Genomic DNA, 23,972 nt, shown 5'->3' with positions numbered 1-23,972 from the left:
TTATTGCTGCTAAGAAATATACAAGTATTCTGGAGACGCGAACATCTGTTGTTACCAACAGGAATTATGATCTTGACATAAAGTTGTGGAATCTGTTGCTAAGGAGAACGAGGAAATTATTTCTGAGATTTATGAATCTGTTGTTGACTACAGGAATTAAATTCTTCTGCTGTAGTTGGAGATTTCGAAGTTAATTAAAAGTATACAAATATTTCTGAGATTAGAGTATCTGTTGTTGCTAACAGGAACTAAATTCATTAGCTGTAGTTAGAAACCCGATTCTGACTGATGAAGATGCCATTACTAATGCAAAGTGCATAAATATTCTTAAGCGAAGAGCATCTGTTGTTGCCAACAGGAATTAAATTGATTATCTGTAGATGGAGATGCCGTTACTGATGCAATGTGCAAAAATATTATTGAGCGTAGAGCATCTGTTGTTGCCAACAGGAATTAAATTGATTATCTGTAGATGGAGATGCCGTTACTGATGCAATGTGCAAAAATATTATTGAGCTTAGAGCATCTGTTGTTGCCAACAGGAATTATATTTTTTAGTTTATGTAAGGGATTTTATTGCTACCAAGAAATATACAAGTATTCTGGAGACGCCAACATCTGTTGTTACCAACAGGAATTATGATCTTGACAAAAAAGTTGTGGAATCTGTTGCTAATGAGAACGAGGAAATTATTTCAGAGATTTATGAATCTGTTGTTGAATACAGGAATTAAATTCTTCTGCTGTAGTTGGAGATTTTTAAGTTAATTAAAAGTATACAAATATTTCTGAGATTAGAGTATCTGTTGTTGCTAACAGGAATTAAATTCATTAGCTGTAGTTAGAAACCCGATTCTGACTGATGAAGATGCCATTACTAATGCAAAGTGCATAAATATTCTTAAGCGAAGAGCATCTGTTGTTGCCAACAGGAATTAAATTGATTATCTGTAGATGGAGATGCCGTTACTGATGCAATGTGCAAAAATATTAATGAGCGTAGAGCATCTGTTGTTGCCAACAGGAATTAAATTGATTATCTGTAGATGGAGATGCCGTTATTGATGCAATGTGCAAAAATATTATTGAGCTTAGAGCATCTGTTGTTGCCAACAGGAATTATATTTTTTAGTTTATTTTAGGGATTTTATTGCTGCTAAGAAATATACAAGTATTCTGGAGACGCGAACATCTGTTGTTACCAACAGGAATTATGATCTTGACATAAAGTTGTGGAATCTGTTGCTAATGAGAACGAGGAAATTATTTCTGAGATTTATGAATCTGTTGTTGACTACAGGAATTAAATTCTTCTGCTGTAGTTGGAGATTTTGAAGTTAATTAAAAGTATACAAATATTTCTGAGATTAGAGTATCTGTTGTTGCTAACAGGAACTAAATTCATTAGCTGTAGTTAGAAACCCGATTCTGACTGATGAAGATGCCATTACTAATGCAAAGTGCATAAATATTCTTAAGCGAAGAGCATCTGTTGTTGCCAACAGGAATTAAATTGATTATCTGTAGATGGAGATGCCGTTACTGATGCAATGTGCAAAAATATTATTGAGCGTAGAGCATCTGTTGTTGCTAACAGGAATTAAATTTTTCAGTTAATGTTAGGGATTACTTAGCTTTTGCTTTGGGGAAGATTACAATAGTTATTTCTTTGCGAATATTGTAGTTAATATTTGTTCAACATTACGGCTTAAGGTGTTTAGCAGTTTTAGAAGCAAATTTTTTTTTTAAATATTGCCAGGCATTATTCCATTTGACGGATATATATTTTACAGTAATATTACCAGTATATTGTCGTGCACTTTTCTCAATATTGGTATAAAATATTGATGCAATACTGTTGCAATATGTTGTGGTATTTGGGAAAAAATTACGTTGGGTATAAAATGTAAACAAAGTTTCTAGTAATTTTGTAATAGGAAATAAGTACTTTTATTGTAGAAGTAAAAAAAAATAAAATTTTTTTCTAACAATTCTATTAGAAAAAAAGTAGAATGAGCATTAATTAAATTAATTATTTAATAATTAAGATTAAATATTTTAATTTATACAGGAAAGTCTTTGGAGTACAACATTGCAAAATCAAAGAATTTTTTTAAACGCGATTCGTTCTTTCTTACAAAATGAAGTTTTTTAATATAACTTTAAGCTTAAATATTTACATTTATCTGAAATATTTTCTAACATAAAATATAACAGATAAATGTAAATATTTAATCTTTAAGATTAATTTAAACTTTAAGATTAAATATTTACATTTATCTGTTATATTTTATGTTAGAAAATATTTTAGAAAAGCAATTCAATATTTGACTATTTAAGTTAATTTTTTGAATTTACATTTTTGTTAATTAATTAATTTATTTTATTATTTATTTTTATGATTTTATTATTAATGTACTTGTTCATCTTCGGGAAAACATTATTAATTCTTACATACATAGAACTCATACATAATATTAAACATGTATCTGAGCATTACAAAATTAATGCGAATTAAATTAAAATTCATGTAATTAGAAAAAACGTAGGGTATAAATTTTAAAAACATTTTAATTTTACGATACTTTGTTAATTAAATGATTAAATAAATATTTTGATAGTTAAATTTAACATAAAACAATCAAAGAATCTATCAAAAAATTTATTTCAGTATTTTATAGAACGTATATACTTAAACTATATTAATATTAACTTGTAATTTTTTTAAAGTAATTTCATTACATTACATAAACAATAACTTAAATATAAATGATTATCTTTTATTGATTCGACTAGACGAGGAACGAGGGGAACGAGAACGATCTGATGACGTTCTTGGAGACTGTAAGTGTCTTTCTGAATTTGGAGTTAAATTTCGAGATGATCTGGATACTCTGCTTATATTTTCTAACCGACTTGATAAAGAATAAGGGGAACGAGAACGACGTGATGTCATTCTTGGAGACTGTAAGTGTCTTTCTGAATTGGAAGTTAAATTTCGATTGGAACCGGATGCTCTGCTTATATTTTCTAACCGACTTGATAAAGAATATGGGGAACGAGAACGACGTGATGTCATTCTTGGAGACTGTAAGTGTCTTTCTGAATTGGAAGTTAAATTTCGAGAGGAACCGGATGCTCTGCTTATATTTTCTAACCGACTTGATAAAGAATATGGGGAACGAGAACGACGTGATGTCATTCTTGGAGACTGTAAGTGTCTTTCTGAATTTGAAGTTAAATTTCGAGAGGATCCGGATGCTCTGCTTATATTTTCTAACCGACTTGATAAAGAATATGGGTAATGAGAAGGACGTGATGTCATTCTTGAAGATTGTAAGTGTCTTTCTGAATTTCGAGTTAAATTTTGAGACGTATCGGGTAATATCCTAGAGTTTTGCGATCGATTAGAAGAGGAACGTGGAGAACGAGAACGATGTAATGTTCTTGAATCTTTTGATGAATGTGGAGAGAAATTGGATACTCTCGAGGATTGTGAAAAATGAGGTAAATTTGTTTTTGATCGAAATCGGTTTGGTAAGTGTCGCGAAAACTGGGATTGATTTGATGTTGACGGTAGAGGTTCAAATCGTCTGTTTGAATGTAGTGAAGAATAATTAGGCAAATGAATGCGATCGGATAAGCAACTCCTGTAAAACAAAGATCTTGTATAATTGTTTGTTTCATTGACTTTTTTGACAAGTTTAAACATCTGTGAACGAATTGTTCTTTTATCTTTGGTATTTTCAGATTTAAAATGTGTACCTAAATCAGTTGATAATTTTCGGAAGGAAGGGGATTGTATTGTTGTTGCTGATAAATTTAAAGATTTACTTGACGTTTTTGACGATTTGAATAAGCTTGATAAATGTTGATTTGATGCATGAGCTGGAGATTCACTGTTAGGTTGTTTATTAATTTCATGAGAACCTTTAGATAAATTTTGTGGTGAGCCTGATAGCCTTGTTGTTTGGGTTGTAGATTCTGTAGAATGGTGTGAATTTTCCGATGATGACAGTACGCTTAATCCTGGAGAAGGAAGTAGATTTGATGTAGTAGATAAAAGTTTATTATTAACTTCATCACAGTCTTCAGGTGATGTTTGAGGTAAGAAGGACAAGCTTGTTTTCTGGATTGTTGATTTTGTAGGTTGAAGTAAATTTTTCGACAATTTCAATACGTTTGATGTTAGAGAAGAGAGTTGATTTGACGCATGAGCTGGAGATTCACTGTTAGGTTGTTTATTAATTTCATGAGAACCTTCAGATAAATTCTGTGGTGAGCCTGATAGCCTTGTTGTTTGGGTTGTAGATTCTGTAGAATGGTGTGAATTTTCCGATGATGTCAGTACGCTTAATCGTGGAGAAGGAAGTAGATTTGATGTTGTAGATAAAAGTTTATTATTAACTTCATCACAGTCTTCAGGTGATGTTTGAGGTAAGAAGGACAAGCTTGTTTTCTGGATTGTTGATTTTGTAGGTTGAAGTAAATTTTTCGACAATTTCAATACGTTTGATGTTAGAGAAGAGAGTTGATTTGACGCATGAGCTGGAGATTCACTGTTAGGTTGTTTATTAATTTCATGAGAACCTTCAGATAAATTCTGTGGTGAGCCTGATAGCCTTGTTGTTTGGGTTGTAGATTCTGTAGAATGGTGTGAATTTTCCGATGATGGCAGTACGCTTAATCGTGGAGAAGGAAGTAGATTTGATGTAGTAGATAAAAGTTTATTATTAACTTCATCACAGTCTTCAGGTGATGTTTGAGGTAAGAAGGACAAGCTTGTTTTCTGGATTGTTGATTTTGTAGGTTGAAGTAAATTTTTCGACAATTTCAATACGCTTGTTGTTGGAGAAAAGAGTTGGGTTGCCGCATGTGATAGAGTTTCAACGGTAGTTTGTTGCTTACTTTCATTAGTTAACAATTTTTCTCTCCCAGTTTCTGAGTCCGGAATGTCTGAAATATTGTAAAACAGATTATTTTGAATTGAACGAAAGCATGATTTAAAGTAGTTTATAGCTAACGTGTAATATTTTAAATTTTGAAGTTAGAAAAGAGGTCATTAGCTGAATACTAAAATGAACAATATTGATTGAGACAGTGATTCTCTTTTGCAAGATATAGCATATATGAGAACACAGAACATCTCTTATTATATGACCTTGTTTGATCAATTTGTTCTTAAATATAATATACGTAGATTTTACATTTATAAGTAAATCTTAATAATATATATTTATAAATTATTAGTTTGCATTATTAATGAATTATAAAATATTTATCATTACTTCGAGAGAAAAGGTAAACAAAATTAAACAAATTTTCCTTATGTGAGTAAAGTCAAAGGGGTGAACGTTAATAGAGAAGGAATTAGTATGAGTAAAAGGAACTGGAAATGAAAATTTGAATATTAGGGGATTGGAAAATAACTCAGATTAACAATTTCTTTAAGGTTAAGATAGTTATGTAAGAAATTTTAGTGATTGGATAATTCTGGTGAAACTTGCTTTATAATTGGGTACTATATTCGCATCCAAGGGAAATGGACGTTATTTCGCTCGGTCTTTTTAGACTGAGCGTGACAGCTCTCCTTTTTCTTGGGTGCGAATATGGCAACCAATTAACCCATTAAGCCCCAAATGCACTGAAATTTTAGTCTAACTTCAAGGATTAATATTTTACAGAAAAAAATCTCAATTTTTCGGGAAACATACATTCAACGTATTTGAGTGTGCTCTTTCCAAAAATGATATAAAAAAGGCTTAAAAAAATGTTAAATAATGTTTATTTGCAAAATGACGCGATTTTTTAATGATTTTTCAAAAAATTTACAAATATTTTGAAAGGAAAACTATTTTTCCGACAGCCATCAAGTATATAAATAAGGACTTGATTGTTAAACTTCAAATAAAAAATATTCCCTTTCTTATAATTTGAAAAATCAAAATGGCGGATCCAATATGTCGACAAAACATTTTTAAAGTCGACAAATTTAGCTAAAAATGTTTACACGGACGTTTTAGTAATCGCTTATAACGAATTTGATGTTAAAATTTCAAAATTTAAGAAGACGAATCTAATATGAAAACCAAAAATTTTTTAAATTGATAAATTTCGCTAAATGCATTTAGAATACTATGTTTAGCTAATGCTTTATATTAATAAAAAAACAGCATAATATATGGAAGTAAAAAAATTTTTTTAAATTTTGAAAAAATTTATTGATAAATTAGAAATTTTATTTTAAAAATAAAAATTTTATTAATAAAAAACAGCATAATGTATAAAAAGAAATAAAATAATAAACAGGGTGGCCGCAGAATTTCATTTTCAAAATTCCCTAACTTTTCCCTGACTAATTTTTTATTTTCCCTGACTAAAAAATTTTTGAATTATTTAATATTCTGCATTGCTGATTGAAATTTTTATAATGCTTTTTAATGAATGAATGATTTCCACTTTTTCCCTGGCTTGCGCCACCCTGAATAAAATTAGGAATTAAATAGAAACAAAAAAATTGATAAAATATTTCAAAACAATTTTATAATTATTGCAAAAAACAAAAAAATTTTTTTTAAATAATTCTCAAAAATTATCTACTTCCCCGTGGAGAGAATCAAGTAACACCAATTAGGACTAGGTGGTTAAAGATGGTATTCTAAATGCATTTAGCGAAATTTATCAATTTAAAAAATTTTTGGTTTTCATATTAGATTCGTATTCTTAAATTTTGAAACTATAACATCAAATTCGTAATCAGCGATCCCGAAATCCCCCGAGTAAGCATTTTTATCTGAATTCGCCGACTTTAAAAATGTTTGATCGCCATATTGGAACCGCCTTTTTTATTTTTCGAATTCTGACATCAAATTCGTAATCAGCGATCCCGAAAACCCCCGAGTAAGAATTTTTATCTGAATTCTTCGACTTTAAAATTTTTTTGATCGCCATATTGAATCCGCCATTTTGATTTTTCAAATTCTGACATTAAATTCGTAATCAGCGACCCTGAAAACCCCCGAGTAAGCATTTTTAGCTAATTTGGACACACTTTAAAAAATTTGGCACATTTAAATTATTTTTTATAATTTTTTGAACTTCTCGACGCCATTTTGAAAAAATAAAAGTCCCGAAGAGAGGGGGAATCTTTTTTGTTTGAAGTTTAACAATGGAGTGCACGATTTATATACTTGTTGGCTGTCGGAAAAATAGTTTTCCTTTCGAAATATTTGTAAATTTATTAAAAAATCATTAAAAAATCGCGTCATTTTGCAAATAAACATGAATAAACATTATTTAAAATTTTTTTAGCCTTTTTTTATATCATTTTCAGAAAAAGCACACTCAAATACGATGGATGTATGTTTCCTGAAAAATTGAGATTTTCTTCTGTAAAATATTATCCCTTAAAGTTAGACTAAAATTTCAGTGCATTTGGGGCTTAATGGGTTAAAAAAAAAGTTTCACCAGAATTGTCCAATCACATCTTAATTTTTCAGAGCGCTCAGAGCGCGAACGTCGAAAAAACCTAAAATATAAATTTTTTAAAATTTGGGTTTTTTGAAGAAATTTTATTTTAAAATGCTCATAACTTCCTTAAAAATGCATCAATTAAAAAAAATTATATGTGTGTTTTTAACTGAACTGTTTGAATTATCTTTTAATTAGTTATGGTTAGTTAGCATAATATTCAGTAAATAATATAAATTTTACTATTATTTAATTATTTAAATCAAATAAAGATCAAACTTTATGTCGTTTTCTGATTAGTAACTATTTTTATCTTTCGCAATCTGAATTTTATTAAATAAGTTATTTATCAATTATTATTTTACTCAAACTTTCTTTAATTATAAATGGAATGATAAAATAGATTAATCAGATTTCTAAAACATTAGTTGAGGAAGAAAACAACAAATAAAAATAATTCTATTATTATTAAAAATATAATATAAATTATATTACCTTCTAAAGTCAAGGAAAAGCTTGAGTCAGATTCGAAACTATTAATGTTGAAAATTTGAATGTTATTTTCCTCACAACCTTTACAATTATTTATCACATCCGCTTCCTGACATCTTGAGTCTTGAGTTTCTATAACATTGTTAAACAAATTATTTTGAATTGAGAGAAATCATAAGCGGCTTAGGACTAAATATCATAATTATTTTGATTTCAAAAATGAAATTTCCTATTTCAGGTTGATAGTTGGCTAAATTATACCATTATTTATCAATTTAAACATTGTTCAAATATCGACAAAAGTTTTAAGTCTCTACCCAGGTGAAAAAATTCACGTGGAATTCTATGTGGTTCTTAAACACGTGGAATTTCGGATGGTATTTTGAAACAATTCCACTTATAAATACACGTGGAACTTGAAAAATAAAATAGAATTTTTTATTTTTATTAAACGGTTACATATAAGTAAACGTAAAAGTCATTTTTAAATTTTGAGACCCCTTATGGGGGGTTTTGCACGTAATACTATATATTAAGAAATTATTATCATTATACCTGTATTATTAAAAATTTTAATATTATATTTATTCATGAATTTTTACATGTACATATTACACATAAAATACAATTTTTTAAAAATTTCTAGTTACTTTTTTCATTTTCACCTTCAATATGTACGAAAATTTAAAAAATCATAGTAAAAAATGGCTAAAGTAGGTCGTTTAAATTAATGGTATTTTTTAAAAAATTTGTGGAGAAAAAGAGGAAAATTTTTTTTTTGATATCGTGAGTTTTGGTGTTTGTAATAGGAAGCAATCGTTATATTAAAATTCGTTATAACAAGATTCGAGTGTGATCAAGTTTTAAAAATATCAGTATAAGAAGAATAAAAACATATTTTTGCATTTAATAACAATATAAAATAAATTTTATTACCTTTTAAAGCCGGGGAGAGGCTTAAGTCAATTTCTAATTCGAAGTTATTGTTTCTGTTGGCTTGATTGTTATCTTCATTACTATTATTATATTTAGTTGTCATCTCTGTTTCTTGACATACTGATTGTCGAGTTTCTACAATAATGTTACACAAATAACTATTAATTAAAAGAAAGTATAAAACATATGAGAATTATTACCTTTTAAAGACTGAGAAAGGCTTGAATCAACTTCAAATTCGAAACTATTATCTCTGTTGACAATTTGAGTTTTATTTTTATCACTGTCTTTAGATTTCGTTATCTTCTCTGTTTCTTGACATCCTGATTTTTGAGTTTCTACAATAATGTTATACAAATCATTGAGAATTAAAAAAAGCATAAAACATATGAGGAAAAATTATTAAACTTTTCTAACATAAGGCCATGTGGGCAAAGGACGTTTTTTTTGGGTTTGAAATTTTCTCTTAAATAAAAAATGATTTCGGGTTAAAATTTTAAAGAAATGATTTAGGAGGGTGCAAGGCATATGGCTGTTCTACTCATTTACTATAATTTGACGCAAAAATAATAAAAATAAAGCAATAAATAGTAAAATAATGTATTTTATCATAGTTCATTCAGTGTGTATGCGCCGCCATCTTTGTTTTCATTTTCGTTTAAAAATTCTACTTTTTAAGCTTTATTTTTAAATAATTTAACGGAAAAAAATATTTTTTTAGGAGAACAGCGATGTGCATTGTACTCAAATCTATTAATCCTAAAAATTTTACGACAAAATATTTTTTCATTTTAGAGAAAGTTTGGTTTTCGCAAAACACATTTTTCCATACTAGGTCACGTGGGAGTTTCCCACATTCCGTTAAGGGGGAAAACTCGTGTAAAATTTTTTTTTTACAATAGCAATTCAAATGCTACCAAATGCGGTTAATGATGCGCGCGATATCGCTCTATTCTTTCCCTTTCTTGTCAATATATAAATTTCTTAATTGTCAATAGCAAGCACTATTAGCATGTGATAGGAAACTTTTGTTTTAGTCCAATAGTTGTTTTCGAACAAATAACGTCTTTAAGGAACACAGAAAAAAAGCTGGATAAATTTTGTTGCGGGTAATTTTAACCAGCTGCTAATTCACATAGACGGGGGCGCCCTCAACTAGGATAAAATTTGTTGCAGTTAATTTTTATACCGATTTTGGGGTAAAAATTATACTTTTTTTTACTGTGAAATAATGAAACACTACTTTTTGTATCGAAAACTTTAAACGCCCTTTTCTCAAAACGTGTTTTTTCACGCATTATGCAATGCAGCTTATACAATTGTTAACAAATTTTCATGCAATTTACTAGAAATATTCTTCTTTAATTTACTGGCTATTGCATGACGAACTGCTTTAAAAAAAATATTAATTTTTTTTGTAGTTTGTTTATAAAAAATTGATTTTTTTAGAATTGTTCCAAATTTTCAAAAAGAAATTTTTTAATTTTTTTTATGTAAAACATATTTGTGTACTTTAACGATAAAAATTCTATTTTTTGATTTTGGTTGAGACCAGTTGACAACACAGCGCAAAACCAAAGATCTAACTTCAAAGGCCTGTATCGCCGCCATTTTGTAATATTTTTAATTAAAAAAATTATTATACACAGTTTACATTGCACACTTTAAGGTATGCTTTATTTTAATTCAATAAACTTTAGTACTATTTTTAAAAAAATTTTGAAAAAACGTGCATTTACACGAGTATCTCTCTTAAGTAAAAAAAGTTTTTGGTTTAGATAATAAGTATAAGAATAATAAGAATAATAAGTATTATTGTGTAATACCATGTAACACTGTGTAATACTTCTAATATTGTGGTATTATGGTGTAATACTTTAAAAAATTTAAAGAAAATGAAGCTAAAAAATGTTAATATAAGTAAAAATTTTAAACACTTGTTTAAATGTAGCGGGGGAGTTGATGCTAAAGTATAGCAACTTTGCCATTGGTGTCGGTATCGAATGTTTACAGAATCAAATCAGAAGATGGTTCTTTAGTAATTGGCCGAATTTTAGCTTTTAGCTACCTTATCGGAATAAGACATCTGCTCCTGTAATTACACCGAAAGAGAATGCACGAGCTTAGGTTGTTTGTGTTCGTGGTTTAAGATAACAAAAAACCAAATATTAAACGTTATAAACATGGATGCTCACGGATATTATAATATAGAAAATTATATTTGTTTAGTTCCCTGTCCAAAGTTATAAACAAATAAGTTATATTTATCGTGTTTTTTAAAAGAAATTTCAAAACATTTGAAATAATAGTTATTTACGTTTTAAAAAAGAGAAATTTATTATTTTCTTTTATAAGTAGAGTTAATGTACTAATTGCGGCACGATTTGAGTCAAAACACCGTTGAAATAGAAAATTCGATATTTCTATTGTATAAACTCAATTTAAGACTTATTAAACTAAAAGGTTATGTTATTTAGATGTTAAAAAAATGTTTAACTTTATAAAAATCGATTATTTTAACAAATATGAGAAATTAAAACTAATATCGTAATTTTCTATTGCGGCGCGTTTGTATCAGTTTCGGTGACCAAAATTACGTGTATTTTGAAGATACTTTGCCTGTCGAAATTGGAGCCAATGAAAGTATTAAAAATGTTTCAATTACGGCCAGGGAAAAAATTTGATCTCAAATAATTTAATTAGTAATTGTTTAAATGTGCATCTTCATTAGTAATTGTATCAAAAAAAGATTAAAATAATTTTTTTTAATCATTTTGCAAGTTATATTAAATATAATAGTAATCGTCGTAATTGATGCACTTACCCTAATATTTAAAAATTATTATTTAATCACGTGAAGCTATTATTCAATTACAAAAAAATAAGTTTCTTTGTTAAAGACTTTAATCATATCTAAATCAAAACGTAAACATAACCTAAAAATTAAAAATGACTTATTACGGTGGCAATCCTATGAAGGTGCGATTACAGAATGCAAAGCAGAAACCCATGAGTGCAGTAGAGATAGAAAGATATCGCTATCCTCTTCACTGTCATGATTTTTTGCTTTACAATCTGCATTCGTGCCGTCATGGGACTGAGGCCTACGGCTCTGACTTTTTCTACGTGATTCAACTGTCAAACCACTTGCTTCTCAAGTAGGTATAGGTTATAGATGGTAAAGGGTTAATTAGTTGTTATCATTATTGTTTACTTATTGTTGTTAAGTTTGCAATAGTTAAGCAAATAAATTTTTACTTGAATTTTTTGTTGGTTTTCTTTTTGATCCTGTTTTACGATTGTTATCTTTATCCTTTATTCCTTCTGTCATTGATATTTTGTCTCGCAGGTTTTCAAAATCATGCGTTTTAATGTTCAACATTTCTATTAAAATATAAAATATATTTTGTAAAATTTCAAATGCAATATTAACATTATCATATATTATAATAAAAAATTTTTAAATGAAAAGTTACCTTTCTTCGGAAAATGAATGAAATTTTTGATGTGTTTTTCTAAACACAATACTGCATTTTTGATTGTCAGTCTAAAAAAATTGAAATTAGTATATAACTTCACATATTTGCTGGTGTAATTGACGTAATTTATTTAATCTCCCTTCGTCAAGCAGTTTACAGTTTTTTTTTAAAAAAAAACACTTTTTTTATGAGCCGATTATGAAAAAATTAATACTGTCCAAATTGAAAAAAATTGAAGAAACACAAATTACAAAAATTTTATAACAATTTTGCACAAAAACTGTTTATAAAAACCATTAAAATATTTAAAAATAGACGTAAAATCTTTTAATATTTATTTTTGAACTTTTTCAGTTGGATTACTTCTGTAGAAACTACAAATTTTTAAAAAATCGTATGTTTGCTTTTAATTCGTAACTTTGACACAATAAGGTACTCGAACATGTGATTTCAAAACATTTCTAATTTCTACTCAAATAATTTAATTAACCCTTAAAGAGCACATTATTCTACGAAACGAATTTTTTTATACTTCGTGCATCTATGTTTTTGGGGTCGTTGATAACGAATTTAATGCCAGATTATAATAATTAAAAATCGCGGGTCTAATATTGCGGACTCATTTTTTTAAATTCATCAGATTCGCGCTTGAAACTCGTTACTCGGATGTTTACGGAATCACTAATTATGACTGTCATCAGATTTAAGAATTAAGGTCTCTGTAAATATAAATAGTAAGGTCATTGTCAGGTTACAAGGTAATCTGACATTAAGGTTACAGTAATTTTACATGGTAAGAATAAATTATTAATAAATTAGTTTAAGGGCAAGTCCAACATGTGAAATGTAAACAAACATGAAATGTAAACAAACCATGCACATTTTTTCGCAGTTCTCATTTGCGTAGAAAATAAAAATTTTTCGTTTTCTTTATGAAAATGGTAAATTAATGTATTAAAGTTGGTTACTATACTTCATTTAACTAATTATATGAAAAAATAAGTACAATTATAATGAAATGAAAAGTGCACTGAATTAGCAATTTTTTCAAGGTTTCGAAAAAAAAACCATTTGAGTATATCTGAGGCACAGACGTTGAGCGCCTAGGTGGGAGAAGAATGTTGAGCCATTGGACGGTCACATCTTGGAAAGGGTAAAATTCTGAAATTTTACCCCTTCTCTCACTTTCTCCCACCTAGGTCCTCAACGTCCGTGCCTCAGATATACTCGAATGCTTAAATTTTTCGTAACCTTGAGAAAATTGTTATTTCATTGTACTTTTCATTTCATTATAATTATACTTATTTGTTCACATAATTAGTTCAATAAAGTATAGTTACCTAGTCTAATATATAAATTTACCATTTCCACAAAGAAAACGACAAATTTTTGTTTTCTACCCAAATGAGAAGTGCGAAAAAAATGAGAAAATTGCTAATTCAGTGTACTTTTCATTTTATTATAATGATACTTATTTGTTCAGAAAAGTTGTTAAAAGAAGTATAGTAACCTAATACAATATATCAATTTACCATTTTCACAAAGAAAGTTACAAATTTTTATTTTCTATTCAAATGAGAACTGCGAAAAAACTGTTCAAAATCTAAACAAATCATACCCATTTTTTCGCAGTTCTCATTTGAATAGAAAATAAAAATTTGTAACTTTCTTTGTGAAAATGGTAAATTGATATATTGTATTAGGTTACTATACTTCTTTTAACAACTTTTCTGAACAAATAAGTATAATTATAATAAAATGAAAAGTACACTGAATTAGCAATTTTCTCATTTTTTTCGCACTTCTCATTTGGGTAGAAAACAAAAATTTGTCGTTTTCTTTGTGGAAATGGTAAATTTATATATTAGACTAGGTAACTATACTTTATTGAACTAATTATGTGAACAAATAAGTATAATTATAATGAAATGAAAAGTACAATGAAATAACAATTTTCTCAAGGTTACGAAAAATTTAAGCATTCGAGTATATCTGAGGCACGGACGTTGAGGACCTAGGTGGGAGAAAGTGAGAGAAGGGGTAAAATTTCAGAATTTTACCCTTTCCAAGATGTGACCGTCCAATGGCTCAACATTCTTCTCCCACCTAGGCGCTCAACGTCCGTGCCTCAGATATACTCAACTGGTTTTATTTTTCGAAACCTTGAAAAAATTGCTAATTCAGTGCACTTTTCATTTCATTATAATTGTACTTATTTTTTCATATAATTAGTTAAATAAAGTATAGTAACCAACTTTAATACATTAATTTACCATTTTCATAAAGAAAACAACAAATTTTTATTTTCTACGCAAATGAGGAGTGCGAAAAAATGTGCATGGTTTGTTTACATTTCATGTTTGTTTACATTTCACATGTTGGACATACCCTTAAACAATATTTATGCGCAGTAGCTTCCTAAGGCACTTGAGGTTGCGCAGTAAATCCTATTAAGCCAAATCCTGTCAGGGTCTTACACCTATATATGAAAATACTTCATTTATGTAAAAAAATTATGATATATGATAGTAATAAATCCCTAAAATATTAACTTATTAAAAAAATTTGTAGAAAGTAGAAGGCGTTGAAGTTTTGACAACAATAATTTTTTAAGAAACATAATATTAAAGTAGGGTATCTCTCGCGTAATCGACGCAACGTTGCGTACACGTCGTGGTACACACCTATATTATTCTTATTTACTTCAGTAATAGCTCTCTGCATTCTACAGGGTTGAGACTGTCCCCAAAATAATGCCTGCATATTTTTTTCTGAAAGAAATTTACATTTTGAAAAATGGAACATCAAAGATTAATAAAAATTGAACATGTTTTTAAAAGGTATGAAACTATTAATTTAAATCAACTATTGAATATAATTTGTTTTAAATATTAACTTGGGATTAATCTAGAAAAATTATTTTCAATTTAACATAAGAGTGTTTAATTACACCGAGAGAAAAATCTGCCTTTTATAGTATAGGAAAGTTTACCTTTAACGCGCAAAACTTTTATATGCTATATATGCGTAATATTTGAGTAATTGTGGTATAAACTTCTTTCTTTTTACTATGAAATTTGTCTATGCTAATAAAGTAGCATATATACTATGTATCTTTAGTACGGACAAATATTATACTAAAAATTTTCAAATATTTGCTCCATTAGTAAGAAAAGTTCATACAAAAGTAGCAGTATAGTCTTTCATACTATAAAGTCTTGATTTTTCTCTCCGTGTACTTTATGATTTTTTATTACATTTTTTTGTTGAGAAACGCGTGAAGGGATTTTTTATTTTTTGCAACATTCTGAATCTTTTTTTGATGAGAAATTCTTAAAGGAAATTTTTTATTTTTATTAGTGAAATAATCACATTTAATTTATTTTTTATAAATTTATTAAACCTCAGAAGAAAGAGTTTCAAGCGAATCCGATGAATTCAAAGAAAATAGGTTCGCTATATTAGATACGTAATTTTTAATTTTCAAAATTTGATGATAGATTCGTAATTAGCAACCCCAAAAAACACCCAAGTAACAAATTGCAAAGAAATCAGACATATTTTTAATATATGTTTTTTAAAACATTGTTTTTTTATCAATATTTTATTTATATTTTTGTTCGTCATATTGGATCTGCCATTTTCAATTTATAAAATCTGATGACAGATTCGTAATTAGCGACCCCGAAAACCCTCGAGTAACAAGCATCAAGTGAATCTATATGTAAATTAATATACCACCAATGCGAAAAATACAATGATATAAAAAGTGAGACGTGTATGACCATGACACTTATCGAAAAAAGTTTTAAATTAGTTTTAAAGGGTTTTCTGTATGCTTTTGAAATATTTTATTTGTTTTTAGTGTTCCGTACACCTTCGGTATCATGACTTTTGCGTCCGTACCATCTACATGTCCCCCCTCCTTACGGTTATAGAAAGCTGAAATTTAGTACACACATGTATTTTTACATGTAGATTATTACAGGCAAAATATAGCCAATATGATTGAAGATGGTGATCATAGCGTTGTCAAGGAAAACTACGCTTTTGCCAAAAAATCCTCAAAGTGACTGTGTTTCACACCCCCTAGCTACCACATTATTCGACAGAGAGATCTAAATATACACAACGCGATTAGGTAAAGTTATAATTGAAAGAAGTCAAATGTTTTAGGAAAATTACTGTTTTCCTCCTTATCTATACTACAATTTTCGCTATACATGTATAATACAGAAAAAATGTAGCCAAAAATTATGAAGAAAATAAATCCATTAAAAAAAATGCTAAAATATTCCAATGTCCCCTCCTAAACTTCTACAAATTTGGACCTAGGGAAATACAAATTAGTATACATGTTTATTTTTACGTGTAGATTACAGGAAATATATAGTGAACATGGTTGAAGCTTACTGTTATAAGTTAATAAGGGAAGAATTACAATTTTTTATGAAAAGTGCTAAAATATGGAAATTTAGCACCCTCTAACTTCTACAATTTTGGATGTAGTGAGTTAAAAATTATTATACTTACGTATTATTACGTGTAGATCACAAGAAAAATATAGCTTATATGATTGGATGTCTCGGTTATGAATTATAAGAAATAGAAATTTATTTTTTTTAAATTGTCGAAAATTGACTCTGTCCCTCTTAATTTCTAAAATTGTGTAGCTATGTTCTATACTAAAGAAATTTAATTGGTGTACGGAACCCTCGGTTTAGAGCGAGTGCAACACGTATTTGCCCAATATTTTTATAATCAAATATTATTCTTAAATTTTATAAAATATATTTTGTTTTTTCAATTTAAAAAAATAATTATGGAAATACAGAGTCCAGAATGAGATAAATCCGACTTTGTGTTTGTATTTTTTCTGAATTAATATTTCTTCATTTTACAATTTGCAGTTTTTGTTGAGAAAAATACACAAATTTTCTTATGAGCATATTAATAAAAACTAAAAATATCCAAGTTGCAAAAAATTAAATTAAATATTTCTTACGCATTTTTATTCAACCGTTCTATGGTATCCTTTATATTATTATTAATAATTGAAGAAACATTCTTCCCGACGATACTCTCCCTACTTGCAAGAAGATTTAATTTTTCTAAAAAGAAAAAACAGGAAATTAAACTTTTTCTTTTCAGACATAAGAGATTTTCATAAGAAATCATAACAAATACTTACTACTTACTACTACTACTATTATTATTCATAATATCATAACAATACAATATTATATCATAACATGCTTATTTAGTTACTCGAAATCAAGAAAATAAATTTACACTACCGTCCGAAATTGTGCGAACTCTGCTTTTTCAACAACTATAAAACTGTTCAAATCTTCAAGAATATTAAAACTAAAAATTTTTCCTCTTTATTTTATTAAAGCTAATAAAATTCTGAAAGAAATGACACCTTGACAAAGAGAATATGTTAATTTTTCAATTAGATATCTAAGAAAAACCCAATTTTCAATGTTTTTACTATTTTTTTTATTTCTCTGGCAAAAATTAATATTTTTAAACGTTCTTAGGCTCATTGAAATCGTATTTTGTTATGCAATTCAAATTATATAAAACAATTCATGTACACGTTCTTCCCTAGCGTATGCAAACCGTGAAAGTTGGCTCATAAAATGTCAAAAAATTTAAATTCAATTCTACAATAAAATATAATGTTTAAAAATCAAGTAAATATATCATTCTAAACTTCTCTGATTTATGTAAGTAAATTTAAGATTTATACATTTTACTGATCATTTTTTGTCATATAAATATTAATCACAATTTTTTGACATTTTATGGGCCAACTTTCACGGTTTGCATACGCTAGGGAGGAATGTGTACATGAATTGTTTTATATAATTTGAATTGCATAACAAAATACGATTTCAATGAGCCTAAGAACGTTTAAAAATATTAATTTTTGCCAGAGAAATAAAAAAAATAGTAAAAACATTGAAAATTGGGTTTTTCTTAGATATCTAATTGAAAAATTAACATATTCTCTTTGTCAAGGTGTCATTTCTTTCAGAATTTTATTAACTTTAATAAAATAAAGAGGAAAAAATTTTAGTTTTAATATTTTTGAAGATTTGAACAGTTTTATAGTTGTTGAAAAAGCAGAGTTCGCACAATTTCGGACGGTAGTGTATATATTTGAATGTTTTGGTGGTTGGTGTCGAACCACCAGATAGTAAGAGTGTACTCGACGTATGCAATAATTTATCATTTTCTCAAATATATAATACGAGATTTCCTATTGTTCTTCAAGAAGAACAAAATTAAAGTATTATGGTCTCCTTTTTCGAAGATTTTTTCTAACCATTGCGATAAGTTGAATTTGGGATTTGGTATGCGAAAGGGACCCAAGATAGACATTTGGTAAAAAATTTTCTTATAAGTTTACATTGCCTCGTGGTTTCTTTTTATACATATAAACAAGAGAGACAATTTTCATTTCAGTTAGTAAAATTATGTAAATTTTTTATTTGGAATAGGTTCATATCGTAATAACCTCATTTATTTATCTTATAATAATATTCTAAAATGATTCGGTCGATACTGAGTTTATAAATAATTTTTATTGGCGTCCAAAAAATGGTATCATTGGTCCTAAGATGGACAGTCTGGTGGCTCTAAGATGAACGTAACACCTCAATTTCTTTATTTCATTAATTTTAAATTCTACTGCTTCTTAATAATGCTCTGAGACTCTTATTTGAAATTTTTTATTTTCCTAAATTGAAATTGTGTAGTTATCAATAGAGAATTGAAATCTGTCGATATAGTTACCGACAGTTCTGATCGTTATATGATATTTTTTATACAGCCATTAAAATTATTTTTTTAAAATATTATTTAATTTTTAACAATTAAAAATTGTTAAAACTTTCAAAAAATATAATAAACAAGAAGGGGTGGACATTTATATTACATAAATGTGATGTTCATTTCACGAACATTATGCTTCCTCGCAGAAAATATTTAATTTAAATTACATTAAAAAAAAATTTTATACTTTTAATTTAATTTATTTCAAATTCGATTTTGCATTTCCTGAAGAAGTTTTTGTTAATTCTTAAATTTTTCTTTTTCTTAAGTTCTTTCAAATAATTTATTTCGAATTTATTTACGTTTTGTTGACGTTAAAAATAACGATTAATTTTATAAATTTAGGTGAAATATATAGATCAATCAATTAGTTTCTATGTAAGGAATGCAATTTTGCGTAAAATTTTTGAAAATTTTGATTAAAAAAAAAGAAAAAAAAATTAACAAAAACAAAAAATTTAAATTTTTGTTAAAAATAATGATTTCATCTATAAATTTAGGTAAAATATGAATTTAATATAGGTTAAAAAATTCGTTTTAACGCAAAGAATACGTTTTTAAAATAAATAAAGTGAAATTTTTATAATAAAAAGCTTTTTTTATCAAAAAATGTATTTTTAACTTTTTGTAAAAATGGTCCCAACAAAAATTGTGTGGATATTTTTGAAAATCCTTGTGTCCGATTTTTGGTATTAGTAAGTAAGGTACTGCTCGCTTCTCTTTTTAAGAAATCTTGGCGAGAGGGGGTGGATGTGTCCAAAAGTAATTTGCGGAAATTGTGGGTTGGAGTCTACAGCAGCGGTAAACGCAAAATAATAAACACGGCCTTCGGCCGCGTAAGGTACTGCTCGCTTTTCTTTTTAAAAAAAACCTTAGCGAGAGAAGGTGGATATGGCCGAAAGTATTTTTGCGGAATTCGTTGGATCCTGAGTAATGGCGAATATGATACTATATTCGAGTCAAGTAATATATCTAACCATGACTGTTGTATATGTTTTCATTATCATGGTGTTTTTGGTTTTTTGGATTTTTCTCGAAAAATAATGACTTTTGATAAAAAATGCATAAAACATAAAATGTGTGTTTTTTTGAGATCTACAACTTTCTCTAAAACTTTTTTCTAAATTTTGCGTTTTTTACGAGATAATTGCAAAAAACCATGATTTTATGGTGTTTTTTATGGTTTTTACCATGATAATCAAATTTCCGCCAATTTTTACTACCATTTTCGTAATCAGCGCATCAAAATACGTTAGTATACCAAGTTTCATTAAGATCGGAGGTACCCCTACTTCGGAAGTACACCCTTAACTTTTTGAAAAAATGGTCCCAACAAAAATTGTGTGGATATTTTTGAAAATCCTTGTGTCCGATTTTTAGTATTAGTAAGTAGAATTAGCATGCAAAATTTCAGGGCGATCCGTCAACATTTGTTTGAGATAATTTGTACACAAGAAGCGGAGCCATACACACACATCCATACATACATACATCCGGACATTTGTTCCTCATGTCGAAATATAACTATATTAGTTAAAAATTTATTAAAATAATTGATTTTAAGAAGTTTGAAAATTGTCATCACTATAAAGCTTCCTACGAGGAAGCAAAACAGAAAATTGGTTTAAAATTCCTTATATGATTGTTTAATTTTTATTTTACCCGTTTTTCAGTGCATTCACTGAAGGTGTCATAATAAAAAGTTTTTTAATTGGAAAATTGAATCTTGGAGCCACTTTTTTCAAATCAAAATTTACAATTTGATAAAATTATGAAAAAATTGTTTGTTTGCAAATTACAATTTTTTCTTGATGGACAAAGGATACCTTATTTGTTGTACAACAGTATGCACTATTTTTAAATATCGTAACAGTTTGGTTCTGGAGCATAAAATCAAAACTATGTCCATATTGGGGCCCTCTCCCCTACATGTATTGTTAAACCGTCAATAGAAAATAATCAATGTTTGCTTTTTAGTAGATATATTTAGTACTAGATATATTAAAAATTAAATTTTAATTTCTCGAACACGGTGAGTCTCATTATTATATGTATATTTTTAAGTTTGAATAATCTTGACCTAAGAAGATAGAAATAGGAGGTCCAACTTGAGTAGTTTTACACATAGTGTACACAAGTCAAAAGCTGGTATAATGTGCTGTCATTTCCTCCACACTACCATTGCGCATATATGGGCATATCTCTAGAACTTTTAAACTTTGAGATATTAGAAAAATTAATTTTTTTTTCAGGGCACATTCGTGAAACAAATTTTATTGTCTTCAGTATTAATCAAATACTATAAAAAAATTTGCGTAACTCATTTTTACACATTGTTAGGCATCACAGTGGGCCTTATTGCAAAAAACCTGCCCAAAATCTCTACATGTGTTTAAAACTGACTGGAATTTGTAACTCGCGGATTTTTTTGGTCGCTGATTACAAATGCGACGTTAGTTTTTCAAAATTCAAAATGGCGGATCCAATATGGCGGACGACTTTTAAAAAAATTGATCGAATTTGTCTGAAATTTGTTACTCGGGGGTTTTTTGGGTCGCTACCACCTTTAAAATGATTTAATGCTACAGTTTCAAAAATTTTATGGCCTATTGTTTATTAAGTCATAAGTAAATGTAGTTTATAACAATTTTTGAATTTTTTAAAATCATTTTTTTAAAAATTTTTTAAAAAATTTTGTTTGCTATTTTGGATCCACCATTTTGAATTTTGAAAAATTAAGTTCAGATTCGTAATCAGCGACCCCATAAACCCCCGAGTAACAAATTTTAGGCCAATGGGATCAATTTTGTAAAAAGTCATCCGCCATATTGAATCCGCCATTATGAATTTTGTAAAACTAAGTTCAGATTCGTAGTCAGCGACGCAAAAAACCCCCGAGGAACGAATTTCAGGCCAATTGGATCAATTTTTTTAAAAGTCATCCGCCATATTGGATCCGCCATTTTGAATTTGGAAAAACAAAGTTCAGATTCATAATCAGCGACATCAAAAACCCCCAAGTAACAAATTTGAGGCCAATGGGATCACTTTTTTAAAAAGTCGTCCGCCATATTGGATTCGCCATTTTGAATTTTGGAAAATTTAAAATTCAGATTAGTAGTCGCAGCGACCCCAAAAACCTTCGAGTGAGAAATATCAGCCAGATTTAAACACATCTATTAGTTAATACTTACTTTTCTTCACAAACTATGCGTCGGACAGTTTAGGTTTATATTCATGATTAATTATACAGTTTTAATGAAGTGTGCAAAGGTTAACTATTTTTCTGTATACTTTTATAATGCATGAGAAGAGATTACAATGAGTTGGGAGCATTTAGAAGCAAAATTCAACATGTGCTTTTCAAATATGTGGTATTTTGATTTGAGTTACGTTTTAAAATTTAATGTTTGAAGTCATTGCATTCTTTGTGTAAAGGAGGCACACATTCCTGTATGGGTTCAAATTACTTCTTATTAGGTAGATAATATAATCCCGTTGTGCCGTTACTCAAAAACCTTCGTTAAAAAAGTTATATCAGTTTAACTGCTAACTTGTAGAAATTTTGAAAAAGTTGTCTCGCAAGTTTGAAGCTACATAGTTTTTATTCAATTTGAGACACATCATTGTTTCATGGATTTTTTAGTTCTTTACACTCCCACCGACTCCTATTGCAAGCCACAAGACACACAATGTTTCGTTAAAAAAGTTACAGTCTATAAACTAAAAAAACCAGTCAATATCACACACTAGAAACTGTCGATTTCACCACTTTAACTTACGTTCGTCATTTCCTACATAATGAAAAAAATTATATAACGCATGATACATTTAAAAAGCCCTATAATTGGTCAAATTATGGTATTGAAAAATTATTTAAAAAATTCTTAAGGTATCATAATGAGCGATAACATAAAGTTTAAAAGTTCTAGAGATATGCCCATATACATTTTAACATTTAAATGTTAAATGTAAGTTAAATCTAATTACATGCAAGAAGGCGGATATATTCTTTTGTGTGATTATCGAGTTTATACGTCAAAACTTATTCTTGAGAGTTTTTAAACGAGTAATATAAAAAATTCTTACCAATAAACTCTCCACTGGTTTTAGAATTTAATAATTTTGTTTTAATCAATTGATTAATTATATCGATCACATCATTGGATCTTTCTGATCTTCCTTCAAAAAGGGGAACAAATTTAGAACCCAAAATAATATTCTGGAATGTTTCGTCCACAAATTTTTGTGTATTTGTAGTTAAATTAGAAGAAACTAAATCTTTGGTTTCTATTGCAGCATTAATGTATTCATGTTTTGGAATCACTGGTAATGTTGCAAAGTAATAAAGAATATGTTCAGATACTGGACCAATATCCAATACTATCCATTTCTGTACTAGTACCTGTAACATGACATCATGTTATATTATATTTAAAAATTGTTTTATCCTAAATTAATGTAGACTGTTAGAACGCAAGGACTACATACAGACTACCACAATTACTCAACACACAAAAATTACGAGTGTAATATTTAATTTTATTGATGATACATGATACATATTTTATATTTTGCTGTGTTTAAAAGTTATAAATTTACTTTCTTATATGATGAAAAATCGCAACAAATTGTAGGGAAAGCCGATTGAGTATTAAAAAATTTTAAAGGGGAAAAACTCGTGAAAAAAAATTTTTAACAATTTTTTTTATTCTTGCATTAAAACTTAGTTTACTATCTGTAGAATATGAT

General features: G+C 28.2%; 2 protein-coding genes across 11 annotated transcripts in view; one reads left to right on the top strand and one right to left on the bottom strand.

The window, feature by feature from the left end:
- LOC127279031 (transcription factor Adf-1-like) overlaps nt 1-23,972 on the top strand; it is a 259,928-nt gene that overhangs the window by 188,099 nt on the left and 47,857 nt on the right. The window lies entirely within an intron of this gene.
- LOC127279024 (putative uncharacterized protein DDB_G0277255) overlaps nt 2,647-23,972 on the bottom strand; it is a 36,186-nt gene continuing 14,860 nt past the window's right edge. For 9 of the 10 annotated variants that reach the window (XM_051301103.1, XM_051301105.1, XM_051301099.1 and 6 more), the window contains 8 exons: nt 23,310-23,625; nt 17,383-17,488; nt 12,375-12,445; nt 12,157-12,282; nt 9,099-9,236; nt 8,899-9,033; nt 7,966-8,094; nt 2,647-4,956 (listed from right to left, as the gene is read on the bottom strand). In XM_051301103.1, coding sequence (XP_051157060.1) covers nt 2,774-4,956; nt 7,966-8,094; nt 8,899-9,033; nt 9,099-9,236; nt 12,157-12,282; nt 12,375-12,445; nt 17,383-17,488; nt 23,310-23,625 — 3,204 coding nt within the window. In that variant the 3' untranslated portion in view covers nt 2,647-2,773. The remainder of the gene's footprint in view (nt 4,957-7,965; nt 8,095-8,898; nt 9,034-9,098; nt 9,237-12,156; nt 12,283-12,374; nt 12,446-17,382; nt 17,489-23,309; nt 23,626-23,972) is intronic. The other variant, XM_051301101.1, reaches the window with a different exon arrangement.

Source organism: Leptopilina boulardi, unplaced genomic scaffold, assembly GCF_019393585.1.
Source record: "Leptopilina boulardi isolate dan_hultmark-lab unplaced genomic scaffold, ZJU_Lbou_2.1 LbouV2_213, whole genome shotgun sequence".
Classification (NCBI taxonomy): Eukaryota; Metazoa; Arthropoda; class Insecta; order Hymenoptera; family Figitidae; genus Leptopilina; species Leptopilina boulardi.
Note: the sequence above shows the minus strand (reverse complement) of the source record. Positions and strands in the feature narration are given on the sequence as shown.